The 22,032-nt window shown below is 38.1% G+C and overlaps 1 protein-coding gene across 6 annotated transcripts in view; it reads right to left on the bottom strand.

Annotated features, from left to right (window-relative positions):
- Window positions 1-22,032, bottom strand: part of PAM (peptidylglycine alpha-amidating monooxygenase) — a 152,574-nt gene that overhangs the window by 56,069 nt on the left and 74,473 nt on the right. For all 6 annotated transcript variants that reach the window (XM_055698922.1, XM_055698924.1, XM_055698923.1 and 3 more), the window contains exons 4-6: window positions 15,118-15,175; window positions 8,386-8,473; window positions 948-1,033 (exon numbers count right to left, since the gene is read on the bottom strand). In XM_055698922.1, the coding sequence (XP_055554897.1) occupies window positions 948-1,033; window positions 8,386-8,473; window positions 15,118-15,175 (232 nt within the window). The remainder of the gene's footprint in view (window positions 1-947; window positions 1,034-8,385; window positions 8,474-15,117; window positions 15,176-22,032) is intronic.

The raw sequence follows: 22,032 nt of genomic DNA, 5'->3' as shown, positions 1-22,032 counted from the left end.
GTCATTATGAACCTTCTCCACAAATCTTGTATTTATGGACAACCTAGAGACAGGAAAATTACTACTAGCTGGGGCTTAACAGCAAAGCAAATACCAGGCTTCCATAGAATCCCCCAAGCAACCTTTTTTTAACTTGACATTCCGATAGCCAAATCAAATAACATTCCTGATGATTAAGTGTGTAAATGGATTATTAAAAATAAGCCTCTTCATGATACTGTGCACTGCTCCTGGTTATGAAAAAAGGCAGTAAAAGATAAAGTAAAAAATTTTTAGATTTCAAGGTATTTTCAGACTGCGCCTATATAGATGGCAGATATTTCTAGGACCCTTAGTGGTTATTAGAAAACCATCTCTCCTTGTCTTCCAGACACAGGCCAAGTAGCTTAAATTTTTTTGATTTAATTCAGCAAGGTCACTTATCATACAAGAAAATGGGCATATAAACACGTTGCCCTATTGAATCAACGCATTAACAAATTAAAAGCACACTAAATCGTCAAGTATACTTAAGACACAGAAAAAATTCACTGTTTAGATTGAACTTGCCTGTGCTTTCCCAAACACACAAAAATATTTTAATGCAGTTTACGTGCTATTAGAAGATACAAATAATGCGCTTCCAATAGTGTACAGTAGGAAAGGTAAGATTAATGCTATATAAGAATGAAGCATTATATTATGACTGTAATGTCTCAAGTCTTTTTTCCCCCATTACTGAAACCCATAATGTTAGAGCAAACAGGATAACACCACCACCCCCCCAGTATATAGCTAGCATAATATATTCACAGTTTTTGAGGTTGATGTTTATTTATAAAGTTCCCATCTACTAGACACACAAAAAAATACCATAGGAGGTTCCTATATCGGTCAGGTTCTTACTTCCACATCTTCTTCTCTCCCTTGCCCCTGTACACAAGAACTTCATGTTAAAGGCACAATACCTTTGGGTAGCCTAGTGGGTGGAGCATTTCTTGCCCAAGCATACAGAATGTTAGATTTGTCTTTGCATGTTCCTTCATCGCAGTCCCTAAAAATATGAGGAAAAAACCAAAAGGGAATACAATTTCTTAATTTTGAAATCAGAGAAGGGCAGGTGAATTATATTTTAAACCACTAATTTTAAGATCTATGAAGTTGTTTTTGGAGGTATGTTACTTAAAGACAGTTCTTCTAACGTAGACTACTTTCCCAGATATCATTAGATCCTCCATGTTCTTTTTTTCCCCCCTCTGCCTTAAGATCGGGTTAGACAAACACAATGAAAACCATAGACACTTCTGGTAGTCCCTGCCAGCCTAGAAGCTGGTGATGAAAATAATAAAGGAACCTTCTGTGAGCATGAACTATATGAAAACTTCTAGCACTATTTGCTGAAGTGCCACAAGATGACAATGGCTGCCAAATTTACACAGAGGGCCAAGGGCTCTTGCACACAGCAGACCCCCCCCCTACATGACAACAGAGCTTTAACTCAAAATTGCTATATCAAATTCATTTCAAAATCATTGACAAAGAAAAGGTGATAGGAAGCTGTATGTGACCCAACAGGTAAGAGGCCCTCATGCTCCTCCCTGTACTTAATGCAAGCTCACTGCTTTAATTTTTATTTCACTGCACAACAAATTGTTCATAGACAGAAAAATCACACACCAGAAAAAAAAAGAAAGAAAGAAAGAAAGAAAGAAAGAAAGAAAGAAAGAAAGAAAAAAGAAGTGTTTGCCAAGTTACAGATCACAAACAGTTCACAAATACAGTAGTAGAGCTCTCCAGTTGCCCGTAGGCTCTGCAGCTAACACGCTGGCAACACTAAGGGTGGAGTGTAAAAGACTCCCAAAGACTAATAAGCTGTAGATACCTTGGATCTGCAAGAACTGACAAACTCAAGGCACAGACACTACCAAATCTGCCAAAGGCCAGCCAGACACAGTTGTATAGACTGCACAATGTGCCTGGACCGTGCCAGTGAGGGTGATCACTGCTATATATAGGTGATATACATGCATAAACAAACAAGGGACGCTGAGAGGCTTTACAAACACCTACCTAGAAGCCACTTTCCCTTCTTGATCCTCTATTAGAGAAAAGGATTATTTACACAACGTATTTGTACCTTCTTGTACTGGGTTTGTGTGGCACAGTTTTGGTAGTGTGGGAGTGGCTTCTATGAGAAGCTGTAGAAGCTTCCCCCATGTCTGATGGAGCCAATGCCAGCCACCTCCAAGACGAACCTGCTGCTGGCCAAGGCCGAGCCCATCAGCGATGGCGGTGGTGCCTCTGGGCTAACGTATTTAAGAAGGGGAAAAAAAACCCTGTGCAACAAATTGTAGTGGGATAAGGGAGTGAGAATATTTGAGAGAAATAACCCTGCAGACACCCTGGAGCACAGGAGAGGCAGGAGGTGCTCCAGGCACTGGAGCAGATTCCCTGGCATCCCATAGTGAAGACCACAGCGAGGCAGGCTGTCCCTCTGCAGCCCATGGAGGTTAATGGTGGAGCAGATATCCACCTGCAGCCCATGGAGGACCCCACATCGGAGCAGGCAGATGTCCAAACGAGGCTGTGACCCTGTGGGCAGCCCATGCTGGAGCAGGCTCCTAGCAGGGCCTGTGGCCCCGTGGAGAGAGAAGTCCGTTTGCTGGCAGGGCTTGTGGCCCCACAGGGGACCTATGCTAGAGCAGCCTGTGCCTGAAGGGCTGCACCCCGTGGAAGGGACCCACGTTGGAGCAGTTTGTGAAGTACTGCGGCCGGTGAGAAGGACCCACTTTGGAGAAGTTCATGGAGAACTGTCTCCTGTGGGAGGGACCCTGCATAGGAGCAGGGGAGGAATGTGAGGACCCTCCCCCTGAAGAGGAAGGAGCAGCAGAGACAGCATGTGGTGAACTGACCATAACTCCCATTCTCCGGGCCGCGGGGGGCAGGGGGAAGGGGTAGAGAATTTGAGAGTAAAGTTAATCCCAGGAAGCAGGGAGGGGTGAAGGGAAGGTGTTTTTAAGTTTTGCTTTTATTTCTCATTATTCTACTTTGATTTGAATGGTAATAAATTAAATTAATTTCCCCAAGTCAAGTCTGTTTTGCCCATGATGCTAACATCTGAGCGATCTCCCTGTCCTTATCTTAACACACAAATTTTTCATTATATTTTCTTCTACCCTGTCCAGCTGAGGAGGGGAGTGATGGAGCAGCTCTGGTGGGCACCTGGTGTCCAGCCAAAGTCAGCCCCCAACACTTTTTCAGTGGCAAAGCATCACAGCACTGAACACAGAGTGTAGAACTCATTTCACCAGTGCAGCATACATGGGTATGACTTTTAGAAACCCTCAACCTGAAACTATTCAGACTACAGCAACTGATCCAAGCCAGATGCGATGAAGGTTGATACCCATGCCAAAGTTTCAATCCACAAAAAAATGGTACAGCCCCTTTTTTGTTTATTACTGCTGGTAAAATGAGACCTGGGAAAATGTTCGTACACATAAAGCACGATTTCAGCCGCCTTAAATAGCAGGAGAAATAGTCTCACACAGTGTGAGGAAGAGTATAAAAGCATAAAAGACCAGGACTTTTAGCTCTGTAATGTTTCTGTTCAGGATGCCTGAGCAACTTATGCCACCTTTCAGAACAAATGACAATTACGCTTTCCAGCCTGCTTTCCCAGGGATAACCAGTTCTTCTGGTACCTAGGGAAAACCACCTCAGCAGGACATTACAGGTTTCTGTGATCCCAGAGAGCCATACTGCAACATAGTTGTGTTTTCTTCTGACAGAAAGCATTGCTGTGATCACCAGACTACCAAGAGAAAAGGGAACATACCACTTCCTCCTGTTCATCAATTTTGCTCTTAACACATATTTCTAGACCTTCACACCTACTAGTCTGGTCATGTCCCACTTCCAGCATGTCCTAATGGAAAAGCAAAACTTATCTGGGGATAAGTGTAATGTTTCACAACTAACAATTCATACAGCTGCAGGTAAACCTGCAGAGCTTGCCTTCACTACAATCTAAAAAAACCCACAAGATTTCAGGGATCTGACCAGGTATTGAGTTGCATCATTTGGAAATGCGTTGCAGAGACTGGCCAGGAGGAATAGCAGCAGAAACCACAAGCACAGTTGCAGCTTCACCACCACACTCTGGGCCAGCTAGCCTTTCTTTAAACCACAATACTTTTTAGGACCACATTAGCTCGGTAAAAATGACTACATAGGCTGTTCCAAACTTTTCGCCTGAGACAATGGCCAATTGCCCTGGTTTCAGCTGAGACAGGGTTAACTTTCTTCTCCGCAGTGGGTGCAGCTGTGCTGTGGCTGTGCTGTGCGAGCAATGCTGACAGCACACGGGTGGGTTTGGCTGTGCCCGGGTGGTGTCTATCCTCAGTCAGGGACTTCTCAGTGTCTCAGGCCCGGCCAGCAAGAGGGCTGGGGGGGGCACGGGGAGCTGGGAGGGGACACAGCTGGGACAGCTGGCCTGGGCTGCCCAAAGGGATATTCCATACCGTGGGATGTCATATGTGGTATATAAACTCAGGGGAATTGGCCAGGGCCTGCTGATCACTGCTTGGAGACTGGCTGGGCACCAGTCAGCAAGTGGTGAGCAACTGTATTGTGCATCACTTGTTCCCTTTTTTCCCTTCCTTTTGGATTTCATTCCTCACCCCTTCTCCCTCCTTTTCATTATAACCATTATAATTATTATTAATTTTTTGTTTTATTTTATTTTACTTCAATTATAAAAAGAGGGAGTCAGTGAGTGGCTGTGTGGTACTTAGCTACTGGCTGGGTTTAAACCACAGCACCAATGGAAGGGGAAGTCTGCAGGGGAGAATGATGAAATACACACACTGCTCTTTCATTATGCGTAAAAAATGGCCAACCCTCTCATTTAGTTGTCAATGCTGATCTTGAAACATCAAGTTTTCAGAAAAAAACTTCAGATTTCAAAGAAGAGTTAAGATAATTGGTAAACAGATTTTAAAGCAAGAAGCTAATAAAAATTGTAAATTTACAAACAAGTAAAAAAAAGTTAACCCACCACTGAAATTCATAGCTACTTCACATGCAAAAAAATCATGAGATTCTGAACAGAACCAATGTCACAGAATACCTTAAAAATGGACTGTAACTGCACACTATACAGGATTGTAACAACAACTAATTTTGACTGTGGTCAAAAGTTGGGGCTGAGGAGGGTAGGGGAAGGCATGGAAATAGAGCTTACTGACTGCTTCTCAGATCTTTGTTTTTTGCTAACTCTCCTGGACATTCCAAAAGCATTCTCCTCAATCTTGGGTAAGCTCAGGAGATGGGTTTTGACTGATTACGTAGACTGAAAGCAAAATATTTCACTATGTCAGCAAGACCAGTATTTGGCTATCCTTTTAGGATATTTGCAATGTTTACACAAAACCAATAACTCTTTTTATTTCCTTTTCTGTTATACTCTATTCCTTGATTCTAACAAAGATTTCTAAAAAAAGATAATTGACATGACTGACTAAGAAAAATGATCATTTTTAGTTCTTGAGCTGAATGGTGCAGAACATTCTGGGGCAGTGACAATGGCAAGAAACTAGACTCAGAAATAGAAGTCTTTGTATTGTTCCCACTCCACCCTAAGCAGTGAAATACAAATATTTCACTGAATTAGAATGATCTTTTGCAACCTGTACTGAACTACTTATGTCAAAAGCCTCCAAAACCATGTTCTCCTGCCAATAGAAACAGCCATTCTGACGGAGGAATTACTGGGTGGTGGATTGATGACCTGTACTTATGCATCTGTTCAGATTAGATAACTATGTAAAGTAGCCCCAGTGACCTCAAAATAAAGGCTATGTCTATGAATCATCTTATTCATGGGAGTTCATTTAAGTGTTAGGTTTGATGCAGCATGAGACCTGTCTTGCCAGGACAGACTCGGAAGTTCTGAATAATTCCACGTTCTTTTGAATCATGCAACTGTATTCTTGGTTATCTCTGGAGAATCTTAACTTTTGAGGAATCAGTGGAGGGATGCTACTTTGATTTCAGCACAGTTTATCAGGCTAGGCAGAACTTCTTGTTATCACAGCTGAAGTGTTTTCAGGGCCAATTGCAATCAAGAAACAGGAGCAGCTACACCTTTTTTTTGGTGCACTGAGCAAAACCTGAGTGAATGAGCCCTGGGAGCCTACTTTATTTCTGTGGAAAGGCCTTGGTATTTCAAGAAGGGAGAAAAACCTGTGCACCCCTTTAGTGTTTGTTCAGATAAAGATTCTACCATGTTGCAGCGAACATGTCACTCTGCAGAACGAGCAGAGGTCCCACACCATAGACAGACTTTCAGAAGCAGGGGCATTTGCATGAATAGCATCAAATCACCAGAAAAGACAGCAGGCCAGAATGGCTCACAGATTTTGGCCCAGCACTGCTATGGCCACAGGGCAGCTAATCCCAACAGTTATATGAATGTTGTATCTTCCCCTCTCCCAAGCCTCCATACTCAAAACTGGCCCAAATAAAACTTCATGCCCCAGGGAAATGGATTTTGTCCTTGCATACTGAAGCTCCTAAAAGACTTAACTTTCCATCATACCCCTAGTCCACATCATGATGGTATGAAAAATAGCTCTTGACTCACTATGTTTTAATGTTCTTACAACTGATTACAAATGATCTATCTAATGTTGGCCCAGAAATTTGATGAAGAAATAAAGCAAAAGATCAATGTGGTATATCTTAATTGAATAAAACCTGGCTATATAAAAACGTTGACCATGTAAACAGTAAGGGAAGGATCCTTGCTAAACAAGTCTTACAGTGGTGTCCTCAAATGTCAGTTCTTAAACAAGTGTTCTTTACCCTAATAGATGGAAAAGCAGCAAAATCATCACTTACCAGTCTGCAAGTAATAAAAAGAATAACAAATAACAAACCAAACCAAAAATAACAAGGACATCTCATCATTAATACACAGTCATCACAATTACTTTAACAAAATTAGTTCCAGTGGTTGGGAAGCCTCTAGCAAATTTAAACTAGTAAAGTAGAAAACACTTGCTTTTAAATTATACTTACTTTCTGCAATGACTTACAAAAATTTGCAACAGTTTTTACATATTTGGACATTTAAGTTAACATAACTTACAACAGACATTTCTAGATATACACATACATATGTATACACACGTATGTGTCTGTTCATACACTATTACATTAATTATATGCACACATGGATATATACAGCCATTTATACAAGCTTATCTAAGTGTCAAACAGGCACAAAATACAGATGTCTAAAGCTTGTTTTGTGTAGAATAGATGTGATTGTCTTTCTAGCCTTGGAGATAGCCATGGCTAGACATTACCTGCTATACGGGGAAGTGATAAATCTTTTGTTTTCCTTTGTTTCTGTGCATGGCCTTTGTCATTGCTTTATTAAACTGTCTCTGTCTTGACCCATGAGGTTTTTTTCCATCCTATTTTCTCCGCCTATGTTCTGCTGAGGGGAGGAGTGATAGAGCAGCTTGGCGGGCACCTGGCCTCCAGCCAGTATCAACCCACCACAATGAAAGTTTGTTGTACATTCAAAATACTAATCAAATAATCTCTGCAAAATATGCAGAGATTGTTCAAAATGCTAGATCAATATTTTTAGTGAAAAATATATTATACTATATTATACTATACTATTAGCTCCAAATTCCATCTCTAGTTAGCTTTTTGGTAAACGCTTAAAACATAAATTGTGATTACACAACTCTATCAGAAAATCTATACTAAAATTGTTCCACAGATCAGAGTAATTATATATGCTTTGCAGCATCAGCAAATCTACCTCATCTGCTCTCTCTTGAATACCTGGAGAAAACTTGCAAAATTATGGGACAGACCATTAAATTCCACCCACCTTCATTCTCTTCCCTTTGGCTCACTGCACCTGTTTTAGTGGCATTGAAAGCCTTCCTCTGCCATCACTGCTTAGTCATTTTGAAGGGCAAGTTAACTACCAAACCACTTGACAGAGACAATCTTCTTCAGCTCACCCTTCATTCCGTTTCCTTCTGGACATCTGATACATTTATCCATACACAGAGAACTACAGAGGAAGCCTAGATTTCTTGGAATCCAATGGCACCCTGCCCACTATAGCTCCTATCATCTCCTTGGAGACAGTCAGTCAGTCACGAAGAATCAGAAAACAGATCTTTCTTCTCCACCTTATAGAGTAATTAGTTAAAAAAAACGAACACTTCAAGTGTGGAAAGACTGCAATGTTACACATTTCTTCTTCCTTCCAAATTTTTCTACTCTTCCAAGGAATTGCAACACAGTAAAAGGTTTATGTGGAAGCAATTAACAGAACAAAAGTTATGTACAAAAGGAAGTTGCAACTCTTACCAGTAATTTTCAGTAGATGAGGGTTCATTACACCCAAAGAGTAACATGTGATGGACAGTGTCCATGCTGGCATGAGGCTTAAAGTCAACTGAAAAACAAAATGATAAAACAAATAAGCTATCCTTAGTCTCACCATAAGTTACATGAGCAAGAACATTTTGTGCTACGTTTTTTCTCTGTAATACTATAAACAAGGTGCGCATGTTCCCGTTCATTTATTTACTTTCTGCATTCCACTTACAAGCTTTACTTACATCCCCATTCAACAGCGTGTCTCCCAAGCTAAACCACTGTACTTCACTTAGTCATTAACAAAAAGAAATTCCCAGTTCCCACTTAAAATTACTGTTTTTCTCCAAAAGTTAGATATGACACTTAGTAAACATACCAAGATATCCCAAACCACAAAATTTTACTTTAACCAGTCTAATTTCAACCTAGCTTCAAAATTCACACCTCTTACTTAATAATACTTTTCTACTTCTTTTGTACTTTTTAATCAAAAATACGAACAGTAAGTTACTGTTAAGAACAACTAACATATATTAGTGATACTTTTGTCCAGTGTTTCACCTGGTTTACATTTTTGCTGCATCTTTCTTGGTACAACAGTTCCAAGAAAAAATTGTGGTTTATTCTCACTAATATCAAACCTTTGGAATGGAAAATAAGATTGTTTAAGTCAACACAATCTCATTGCCCAAACATTTGTCATCATTAGAAACTTAGACAAAGGTGAATGTTCAGCACTCAATGTCTGTTCTGTATCCCACGCCACAAATAATACACTGTATTAATATTGACCATGAATGTACAACGATGGCATTTCTAGAAATAAAGCAAGCTATGTTATTTAACTTCATTACTACTGAAATGATCTGTCAGATGCAATGGAATTTTTCTTCATGTAGGACACAGTAGGAGCTTGGAGGGTTTTTAATGTTATCCTACAGCAGAAATGCCAAAACCGAGTCACTCCTGCCTATACGTCACTGTGGAGCCTTCAAGTGTCTTTCAGCTCTTCAAAGAGTCTTACCATGGACAGATGGTGAAGCTGCCCTATGAACTGAAACACTATTCTGTTCCCAAAGTTTGTGGACTTATCTGCCCTCTGAACTCAGTACGTTAACATGCAGCTGAGGCAGGGTTTCTGAAGTGAATGATGATGTGGATTATTGTCCCAGTTTCATGAGGGGAAAAAAAATAATAATCAAGTAGCTTCTAGCCCTGCTCTTGGGAGCTGAGGTCTGCTGTGAAAAGTGAGGAAAAAGAGCCAAAAGTTAAGGCATGCAAGTCAAATTCCAGCTTGAAGACATAAGACATGCAGTCAGATTGTAAGAAAATGAGCACTCCAGAGCTGACAGCTTGATTTGGGAAGAGATGCACTCACATGCCCTGGGAAGGTACTTCAAGTACCAGATACTGATTCAGAAGTGCTAAACTTGCCAGCACGATGAAAGTCTAAAGACATCTTCCTTTTCCTACAAGCAAACAGTACTCATTTCATATCGAAAAACCTAATCTGCATTACAGAAACACCTTTTGTTTTGATTTTTTATCAGTAATAATTCATAGTGAAATTATGGTTAACTCTCACATGGGACAGACAATGTGTCATTTTATGGGGACTTCCTACCTTAGTTTTCAGGTGTTTCAGGTGTTTTAAGATGCTGTTACTAATATAAATGAGAGACTAGATTTCTGGAGGAGTTTATAAGCAGTTCACAAATGTGAAATTTAACGAGCTTTATTGCTGAACCTGACACTTGTACAAAATGCACTATAACACCTAGAAGGACAGCCTTCAATAAAGGTAAAATTAAAGGTTAGGCCTTTTGTCTGCTAAAGCCACCACCTGTCCTACTGGTTAATACTGTCTCACTGTTTCTTTCTACTGTCCTCTACTGCTCTCACATCTTGTGTATTCACTCTAATGTGTGTGTCAGGAAGTCTTGTATTCCCTCTATGTAGTGCCAATTACAATGGTGTTATAGTGCATAGACAGGAGTTTTTAAGCCCTATGATTAAGCTTGTTACAAATAACTTAATAAATACCACTTTTCATAATAGAAAATAATGCAATACAGATAACAAAGCAAAATCAGATTTCTGCATGAGCCACTTGCATACGCTATTTTAGCTGGCATATCTCATTGATTTGTTTCTGAATGAAGAACTGAAAAAACTCTCAGTCTGCTTGTGAGCTTAAGAGAGCTTTGTACAGTTGGTTACTCTGTTCCTGTGTAGTTACTTTCTTAGCAGCACACACAGGCTTACACCCTTCCAAACAGAGGGGTAAAAAACCCGTAATTTAAAAATTCCTATGTTGTAGAAGCCATACAAATTAGCATGAGATTCAAGCCAAAGGCAGTACCTAAGTAAAGTACCACCAAAAGCTTAACAAATATCAGACAAAAGTCTTATATTGCTAGTTGACAGCCCCCATATTTTACAATAATGAAAAGAAGATTACTCACTAGTTAAATATTTTTTACATGTGGAGAAGTGCTACAAAATGATTACTAAAATAACCGTTGACAGTTTTGGTACATATACTAAATCTGAATAAAGTCTGACTTACTTTCTTGACCAAGTACTACTTTAAATTATGAACTCCAGGAGAAACAGGAATGAAGAGAACATGACATCAGTTTAATCTTAACAGTGTCTAGCTAAGGTATGTATGAAAAAAAATATTTTCTAAGTTCACCTTATAAATAACAATTCAGTGATATGAAGTTGATCTCCTTTTTTAAAAAAATAATTGCTGTCTCCTCTATAATGGAATTACCCTTAAAGAAATGTATCAATTTAACTGTGTTCACAATTTGGCAGATCAGGGAGACATTAGGGGCCTCCAGTAAGTAAAGTCATCATTACTTGGTAATAGGGAAGTTTATATGTGCCATATTAGAATAACAAACCCACAGAGTCTCAGAGTCATGTATGGATGAAAAGTAATAAATTACCTAATTATTTCAATTTGTGTTGCTGAACTTAATAGGCTCCGTCTCATTTCTACAGCACAAACTGACAGAGAGACTTAACATGAGTCAGTAAGAAAAAGACACATTTATTTATTGGTCACCCATGTGAATGAATGTAAGGAGGAGAAGATGACAGTCAAATTTCTCAGCTGAGTCGCTTGCTGGCAGACTCAATTCTTAGGAGTATCTGCAGAGCACCCTTCAGCTATCGCTACAGCTCAGCAGTCAAAAATGATTTTTATCAATGCCTGCATCATTAAAGACTCAATCTAGTTTCTGGTTTGGCTACTTATTCAAAACATTAATCAAACATGAGGCAGAAGAAGAAAACTGCAATATGTTTTTAAAATTTATTTCTTGAAAAATTATATATTAATCTCCCTCATTAATACCTTTTACATATAAACCTTACAGCCATTTCATTTTACAGGAGCAAAAGGTATGTTCCTAACACTAACCTAAATGTAAACCAACGCACCTCACAAACACTCCCCACACTGCAATTTATCATCATTTGCAGCCCTTTGGGACAGAGAAACAACTGGTTTAAACACCTATCTCGGCCTTGACAATCTGACCTTCCACTAAAGAATATCATACAGAAAACTAATAGCACCTGCAAAAATACATGGATGTGAAAAAGACCTCTAGGGCAAAACTTGGGCTCTCCTCCTCCTTCTAGTTGGCAACATTTCATAAGCAAGTTTGATCAGTTCCTTCTTTTGATAACATCTGAGACCAGACTCCGAAAAGGTTGATAATTCTGGTACAGTATTCTCCCAGCTTTACAGTACAGAGTTTTACACACTGTCCTTGTGCAAGCATGACTGTCCACTGGTTTTAAATCTTCAGGGGAATAGCAAAGCTGAAGTCTGAATTCAAGGTCTTAAAATACAAATTAAAAAAAAAATACTGAAAAAAGTTACAGAATATTATCTTGTACATACCAACAAATGTACCGTCTGCATACAACACTAAAAACGTTCTCTCTTCTGAGGCCCTTATATTTCACCAACATGCAACAAAACTATCTTGCTGCAGGTCCTGCAACAGAACCTCCTCTCCCCCATGCTGTCTTGGAGGAGGGAAGAAAAGGGGGTATAGGAAAACAAGGTAAAAAAGGAATAAAAAGTGATTCTTGGTGTAAGCATAAGGACACTTGGCCGTAACTGTGTCCTTTTGAAGTGTAAAAAAAAAAAAAATAATCCCACACAAAAGAGAAGGAATTAATTTGGCAGTATTATGTGCAAATAAATTGAACTGGGGGCAGAACATGTAGGTTCTGGCTTCAGCTTTACCACCACGTACCATCTCAGAAACTCAGGTTATTGTTTTAATTCTGTGTATTCACACCTCTTTATGTTGAAGCTCTTCAGAACACACACTGTCTTCTCAATAAAACACTGAAGAGCAACCCTGAGTGACAGTTTCTATGTCAGTTTTTAGATTCTTCTATCACAAAGTAAGAGTAATTAATGAAAGTTAATTACACTACTTATTGTCAATGCAATGAAGGCAGATTCTGCTTAAACCATAAAAATGTAAACACTATCCTTTAAAGATGTATTTCATTCTCTATGTGTCAATCTTCCATGCTTATTTAAGCAACACAAAATAGATGCATCCAAGTAAGTCAATACTTTGCTTCACAACACTTAAGGGTATTAAGAAGTATTTAAGGAAAATTTCACCAAGCATCTTGTTTCTTAGATGGTGATAACCATTGTAAAAATCTCTTTCCTGAGAAGATTTAATTTGCTATCCAGGTATATTATAAGATAAGTCAGTTGGAATTCTTTCTATCCTCCGCAATTGGTTATGTTTTGAGTCTACTCTTTCTAATGATTAGGTAACTTCTGTCGATTGTGAAGATTCCAATCAGACAAATCTTTTCCACTGAAACACTTTCCAGTGACTTTACTGTCACTGGATGAACCGAGATGAACTGATGGAACTGATCACAAGCTTAAGAGACCACATGCCTATCCATTTTGGTAGAAGGGCCCAAAGAGAAAAAAAAAAAAAAGCAAGCAATTTTGTTTCATTTTCAAGGCATTCAAATATAAGAGGATGTAAGGAATGCTATCATGGGAAAACTATGTCGACAGAACAAGTTGGGGTTTGTTGGGTTTTTTTGTTTTGTTTTTTGTTTTTTGTTTTTTTTGTTTTTAAATTTGATCAAGTTCCTCTTCCTCTTCAAAGCTCCAACTGACAACTCCAATGGTTTCTTTGTCCAGACCTTATTCTGCTTTGTAATGACATATACTCAAGCACTGTGATGACTAGAAAGGTGACCAAATCCCATAAAAATCTGGCAAAGAACATGTAAACACCTAGAAGTTTCTCAGTCTTCAGAGAAAGAAATGGGTTGCCTTACATGACTCACATTGAGACTTTGCATAAATGCCACTTTCAAGCAAATTCTTTTAGCTATGTCCTTTTAAACTATACACCACTGAAAGAAGTGTATGTGGCTTTAATACATGTAAACACCAAATGACAAAACTACATGTGCAGCAATCTAAGAATTGAACTAAGCAATTTTACAACTCGGTGTAGCACTAAATAAAAGTTGCTTAAGCAGAAGGTTAGTAGTATGCCTTTCTATGAATCACTTGAAAGTGGAAGACCCTATTGCATGCACTGCACAGCAAGTATAGTTTATCACAGAATGAACACTCACTCCCTTTTACACTCATTTTTCTTTCTGGGGTCAAACCTGCAGTCAAAACGTGAGGTCACACGCTGACTTCTTTACAAAGCACATATGCAGAGAAATCACTGAAGCAAATTTACTCAGTTTTTTTAGTTACTTGCTATAATACAACATGAAAATCTAAACACAATATCCTATTGCTGAAGAATTTCCACAAGAAAATCCACATGGAACAAACAGTCTCATAATATACTACAACAAAACCTACGTATGATTCCCACTGTATTTACTGTAAGTGCAGATATCCTAAAATGCAACAAAAGGATACAGAAAGAAAAATACAGACATTTTAACTTCCTGTTGTTTTCCTTTATATCTGTTTATAGCATGTTCTGATATTGAAACTATCTGCAGACAAACCAGCAAACTTTCTCTCTACCCGAACAACGGTATGTTCATGAGCAAGGCAAAATAAAAGTACCTTAAAGATTTTCCGAACAGATGGTGGTGTTTTGCTGATCGATATGATCACAGAATTTGTACACTATTATAGTACTTCCTTTTATTTGTCTGCCATCTTACTTATGCCATGATATTTTAAAAAATTAAAACAAACAAACAAACAAACAACCCCAAAACAAACAAAAAATATGGGAAGAGTGGTTGGTTGGTTTTGTTTTTTTCCCCAGGAAAAGTAAAATCTTACTGCAGCCAACACTGACTGTAAGTGCAAAGAATTTACAGCCTGTACCAGCAGGTAAATAAACAGTCTGCTCAGTGGAGCAGAGTTAAGTATCCAGCCAGAGACAGAAAGCCAATACTTTACAAATGGGACTCTTTGGTACTGATTGCCAGAGGCATCTGCATGCAGCTCCTTAACTACTATTACTCATGAATCTCTCCAAATACAGTTTGTTATCTTGACTTTAAGTAGCTCTCTCTAGTTTGTTTCTGCATTAGAAATGATGAATGCATTTTGGAAACTCTCACAGCCAAAGATTAAGTCAATAAGAGTCAAAGAAGAAAACAGAAAATGCTGAGGTTCTTCAAAATGGCTTGCTTAGTTTCTTCCAGTCCAACAGTACTCACCTACATAGGCTTCATCATCCACTGGCAGGGGTACTGACATGCAGAGGTAGGTATCAGACTATTAAAAGACAAAAGAACAGGAATTTCCTTTAAATTGGGAATATTTAGAATGAAATATTGATTGGAATATTAATTTATGATAAATATTTATTATGAATATTTAGAACAAGAACCAGAATGATTATCTAGAATTAAAAGAATAGAAACAAAGCACCAAAATCTGCACTTTCTGAAGATGAATGCGAGAATACTGAACAAAGTAATATATAAAAAATACATACTTATAAGCTTTAGTACTGAATTTACTTGCAGTGGTTAACAAACACCGTCCCCTCCCTGGCCACTTAAAATTTGAAAGGGTATCAGTACCCTTCTGATGTCCACATAAACAGCATGAAGCAGTAAGTGTGCTACATAAAGTGAAGAATTATTGAGCTTCTGATTCACTGTGTTCTTGGTATGCAGTACTTTCTCAGTAATTATAAAGTTAGTATAATCTAAGAATCAGCACTTGAGTGGAGGGGGAGGTGCTGATCTCCCCTCTCTGGTGCCCAGTGATAGGACATGAGGAAACGGTATGAAGCTGTGTCAGAGGAAGTTCAAGTTGGATGTTAGGGAAAGGTTCTTCACTAAGAGGGTGTAGGTCACTGGCACAGGCTCCCCAGGGAAGTGGTCACGGTACCAAGCCTGTCAAGAGTTTAAAGAGCATATGAATGAGGCTCTTTGTCATATGGTTTAGTTTTAGGTAGTCCTGCATGGAGCAGGGAGTTGCACTCAACAATCCTTATGGCTCCCTTCCAACTTGAGATATTCTATGATTCTAAGAATTCGTAACTAAATAGATTTCTACCTATAGCAGTAATTCACCCTGTTACAAGATTTATATAACTGGACCACAAGGTGTAAAAATGCAGTGCCACTGGAGAAGCAAGCACAGAAATACATTTACGGTTTATTCATGCAGCTAATTCTATTGTGATCAATGAGAATACTCTTCCCTGGGCATTCTGACAAATAACACATGTCCTTTAAAACAAAGAAAAAGAAGAGAATCAATTTAAAAAGAAACAATCTGATACATGATTTTCTTGCTAAAGCACTGTAAAGACTTCCTGGAGCAACTGGATGAACAATCTGCACAAGACACAGTGTAACAGGCACTCCAGGCAGAAAATTTATCAAAAATGCCCTCTTCATGGTGCTACAGTTGCCATTGTTGCCTGAAAGACTTTTCATTTGAGTTTAAAATGCTCAGTATGTAAGTCTTGGAAGTATTCCTGGATCAAAATATGAACCATTTAAATTGCAAACACAGTAAATTCAGAGCCATGGTCACAAACAAATGCCAGGTTTTCCATTGACAAGCACCTTGGATAACTATGAAAGAACTTGAATATAAAATGAAGTCCTTGAGAACAGGAAAACCTAAATATGGCAATCCTATTGAAAGGAAGGCTATTACTTGTACATCAAAAGACCAGTCAGTAAATTATTTGAACAGAAAAAATTACTTTTTTTAAAGGCATGTGACCTACACAAAAAATGAAGTCAGTCTCATCTTTGTCAGCTAGAGGAAAGGCAGATCCTACAAAAACAGCATCTAAAAACCCCACCATCTGCTTTACTGATATATTTGGCCAACAATGACATAGGACATTTAGATTACTATTGTAAGAAAAAAAATTATTGCCATGGTTTATTTACACGTAACAGAGAGGCTATAAGGTCAGAAATGTGGCTGTTAGGTTGATTAACTATTTTAAACCTTTTTTTTTTTTTTTAGTTTTTAAGGCTGTTTAAGAAAGGAAAGATGTCAGCTACTGGACTTTCACTGCACCTATGAACTCAAAATCTGACAGGACTTTCATAAGGACTATACTAAACAGAGAAAGATAAAATTCCTGCTATGAAAAGCTTCAAACCTAATTTAAAAGAAGACACTGCAAATAGTTGTAAACAATTAAATGTAACTGAGAAGTAAGGACCAGTACAGTGGTGATAACAGTATGTGGTTACACAAAGCAGTGATATGCACAGGTAAGAAATCATTTGTGGTGGTTTTGCTAGAAGTTGGGAAGGATTAACAGCGGTCACCTGATACAACTGATATGAACGTCTTTGTGTACTTCAGTTACATGCATTTACAGAGTAAACATACTAAAGCCTTCTAGAAATAGAAAAGGAAATATTCTACCTTTTCAATTTAACCTGGGTTCAGAAGTAGATTTTAAAAAAAGAAACCACCCTTCATTTACAACCTTATACCCAAACTTTGAAATCCGATGGCAGCAATGCTTCACACTGTAGTAAAGAGTAGATATTTCGTCTTTAAATAAAAATTGAATTTAGAAACAGCATGGACTAAAAATAAGTATGACATGTTTTCTTTGATTTTTTTAATAATTTATAATTACTTTATTAAAAAAGTATCATTTACCCAATGAAGCATTAAATTAGTTAAGAAAAGAATATTAGGACCTATCATGGATGCAATGGCTAAGATTTTGTAACTTCATAACATCTACAAAAATTATTAGAAGTCTACATGTACTAATAATTTTGGCTCTATTTTTAAATTAAGAGTGTTAACTGGAAATTACAGATGTATTAAAATCGTATTATGCTACTCATATAACTGAGCTGTTGCAGAACTCGGTCATGTCTCTCTGAGTCAATGTTATAACACATCTACGAGTAGCAACTGTCCTAGTTAAACATCCCTCTTCCATGTTCTTTGTCATCTCTCTTCAATTCCAATCTACTCTACACTGGACAGTTTAGAGACAGGTTCTTTGGTAATCTGATGTGCCTTTTGGACTTTAATCCTAAGAAAGAGCAAAGTTTTCTTTAAGAGCAAAACAAAAATTAAAAAAAGTAACTAATGAGACCCACTGCTTTGGAGAAGAAACAGGGTAGTGGAGAGCAGGGAGAAGAAAGGGAATATTCAAAGTTTTTTACTTTACATCTGTTCATTAATTGTTTGTATTGCCTTACATTAATCATCTTCAGGTTGTCCTCCAAAGTAATCTGAAGTGACTCCCTTTTATAAATGAAAGATCCTGGCCAGCAGTTACTTTAACATGACATGCTTATAGGTATCAGTACAGGCAAAGCACTGGATTGTAAACACTCCTTATTACTCATGGTGTAGTCTCATACCCCTTAACATTTCCTACTATTCCATCCTATTACACACATTGTCTTAAAAAAGTTTATCTCCCCTTCTTCCTTATCAAAATGTATTTTTCAAAAGCAGAGAAACAAGGGAACAAACCCACAAAATTACCCAAAATACAACCCTTTTCAAAATGCTTCTAATAACTTCTTAAAAGGAACGAAACATATCTGGAAAAAAAATACATATCCAAGATCATCTATGAGTTAAAATCTATTCCACCAATTAATGAAATACAGAACTATCACTATCTGTTTAATATGATAGTCTGGACTAAAACTCCAAGCCAGCAACTTCTCATTCTTACTGTAAACAGGGAGTGTATGTTCTAGTTTCTGCATTACTACTCCGCTATCCTACCTCTTATGGTCTTTCCATAAATAAGTGCTATCAGGTGTAGTCAGAGAAGAGATTGCTTGGCCAAATGGATAATGCAGTCAATCAATGTGGTCGTTCTGAAGTCTTTTCCATTACTGGCATGAAAACTCATCCTGGCATAGTCCCAAGGATGGGACTCTTCAACTTTGTTTCTGACTTACTAGCCAGGCTGTATTTAGCTAATTAGATAAAATGAACAAATGAAAAACAATTATTGGATTCAACAAAACAGATTTTGGTTGCTTATCTGCCATTGGCAATGTTCCAGAGTTCAAACACATGAAGAACAGGAATTTGTGACACTAAAAGCATTACAAAAGGCACATTGCAGAATCCACAATAATTCTGTCCTGTTTGCTCTACTTCATCATAAGAAGGTCTGCAAGCATGAAGGTGAACATTTGATCTTATTCAGAAGAAAATTATTATGTAGACTTCAACTTGAATAAGAAACAAGCAGGGGGGAAAATGTGAGATTGCTCCACTATGCACAAGCCCAACAATTCAGATGTTTCCAAAAAAAGTGAAAAGATGAGATGAATAGAATTCCAAAGTGCAACAGGCTGCCTTTCCAAAGCATACTGGGGATGAGGGAAGAGAAAGCCCCCACACTTTCCCCTCTCATCTCTTGCCCCCTCTTCCTTTTCTTTAAAGGAAGAATCTTTGTTATTAATAAGGGCCATTACTAACTAATAATTGCATCGCTTCTCACAAATCTCTGTCATTAAATTTCACTGATCCAGGGTCCAGATTCATATAAGTAACTAAATTCTACTTTTTACAGAATTTCACACCAAGTAATAAGTCATTCACACAACTTTATCCGGAGTCACACCAAGTCTTGGGGGAACTTAGGTCAAGATCTCAACTTGGTTGTTGTAGCAGTAGTACAGAAGAGGTGCCAGTAATTCATGGGTACCGAAAAATCAAATCTCCTTCTCATTTTATGTATTTTTACCTTTATTTTTAACCCAAACCCCACAAAAATCTTGCAACATCCACTAGACTAGAACCCCTCCACACTAACAATTCCCCGGAAAATAACATCTTTTGCCACTTTTTTGTGTCTTTGTCAATATTTATGAAGTTTCAAGTGTGTATTTAAGAACTCAGCCAATGCTGTACCAAAATTAATGTACCAATGAAAGGTTTATTCAGCCTCAAACATAGCAGTAATTAATTAAAAAATCCAAATAAACTATGAAAAAACTTACCCGAGATACAGTTTTAATTGTACTATAATTTTTTATCAATGTTTCTTATTTGATTTGTAGCAACAACAGATATTCACAGCAGGAAAACTGTGTTAAAGGCAGAGTAAACATATTTACCCTATGTTTATAATGCTGTTTTCACAAAATAACCTTCAATTTGCTTAGTAATACTGTGTTTTTATCTGAAATTTAGTTTTCAAAATGAGCTGATCCCAACCCTTCTTGGAAGGTAAAACATACAGCAGTCCTAATATAGTATTAATTTACTGTGCAGAGGGATAGTTTTCTTATAATTATCGTAAGTATAAAGAATGATTATAGAATATTTCCCTCAAAACTGAAGAAGCCCTTCAGTCTTGTCTCCACAGCTCTTAGTGTCCTCCACCCTTCAGCAGCACACCAAAATTATTCTTCACATGATATCTTACTTGCATTTTTCCCTACTGTGTAACTGGAATAACTATTAAGAAAAAAAAAGGAAGTACTGATATTTTTTCCCCCACTTACAAGAGATAGTATTGTTCAAAAGCGTCAACAAATATAAACCACATTTATTAACTGGGCTGGAGAACTATCCTACCACGCCGATTTCCACATTTGTACGCTTGAATATACACTTCAGTGGCCCTGTTCATAAGGAGTGCTTGGAACAGTTTCACATGAATGTTCATGTTCAGTACTTGTGCTGAAAGAATGCACAACCCAGGGGCAGATCTGCACAGTTAGTGCACTCCTAAGCTGTGTAACGGGTTGGTTCTCATGTTCACCCACGGGGCAGCTGCAGCTACAGAATGTAAGGCAACCTGACCCTCTCCCCACCCTGCCAAACCCCCAAAGTCACTATGAGTCTAGTAACTAATTGGAAAAAAAGATGCAAGGTTTTTGGCAACCACAGTCTTCCCAGTCTTGACAACACCAGATAGAAAGACTGAATTTTTATGCCACTAAGCTACCAATACAAGGCCAGACATTAAACTTGGCTCCAGCCATTTGCAAATCCTTCCACCAAGAATTATACAGCCTCCACAATTCTAAGGCATTACTTATGCAAATGATACAAAATCGTTTGGGGTTTCTTCTCCCTCCTTATCCTATTTGGAAATGTGTATGTGTTTCCTCCATGAACCAGGCACTTATTTTACAGAGCTTAACCTGTGTGTTAGCTGAATGCCCCTACATTAAGAAAATGCAATGACTCCTACGGTAATTATTCCAAAACAACAATGTGAATGCTCATAATCTAGGTACAACCTTACTGGTAGTACCAAAAATTCATTGCAGTTTCAGGGAATACATGCTGATGGTTAGACTTCTTAGAATCCAAAGACATTAATTCTCAGTATCTGTTTTCAGTAAGAATTATCTGGGAAGCTGGAGTATCAAGAACCTTGGAAAATAAAATTAAATAAAACTGTCTACAGTGATGCTATGGAAAAACTCATCAGCAGTAGTATTTCAGAAGTTCCCCTTCTTTTTCCAGCTTGGAGATGTTTTTGACTAAATAACCAACGACTCCAGCCCTTCCAAACAATTCTTATGTTACATGAACCTTCTGATTGTACCTTTACTGCAGGTCATGCTGGTCATAAACTGTAAACAAAGAACTGGTTAGTTCCATTAGACACCTTTCTGTTAGTTAGCTGAGACTCCAGATAAAGCTGTCATGTGCATACCACAAAGCAAGAAAGAGGCCAGAAGAATTCAGTTTGCGAAGTCTCCTGAAAGCACTAAGCTGTGGCCAAACAGCGAATTCAGAATTCATAACAATCCAGCTGAAACAAGATTTTCTCTTCAAAAAAATGCATGACAAAGAAGAGAGAGCACAGAACATAGCAGTGTTGCTCTAAAGGTACTCTTCCGTTCTCTAGTAATTTCTGCTCCTCCTCGTTTTTTTTTTCCTGCCTTTCCCATATAAATTGTTATGCTTGACAACTCAGGAACTGCAATTGGTCATAGGCACAATAGTGATATACCTCCAGAAAGCCCTTAAAGCATTTTAGCAATTGCACTTGTCCTCTTCAGAGAAACTGTCTGAGCAGCCCAGGATCAGTTAGGAAAGCTAAAGCCCTGGTAAAATTAAATCTGGCCAGGGACATCAAGGGCAACAAGAAAAGCTTCTATAGGTAAGACAGTGATAAAAGAAAGACT

Source organism: Falco cherrug, chromosome Z, assembly GCF_023634085.1.
Source record: "Falco cherrug isolate bFalChe1 chromosome Z, bFalChe1.pri, whole genome shotgun sequence".
Lineage (NCBI taxonomy): Eukaryota > Metazoa > Chordata > Aves > Falconiformes > Falconidae > Falco > Falco cherrug.
The sequence above is the reverse complement of the archived record's forward strand: the minus strand, read 5'-3'. Positions and strand labels throughout refer to the sequence as shown.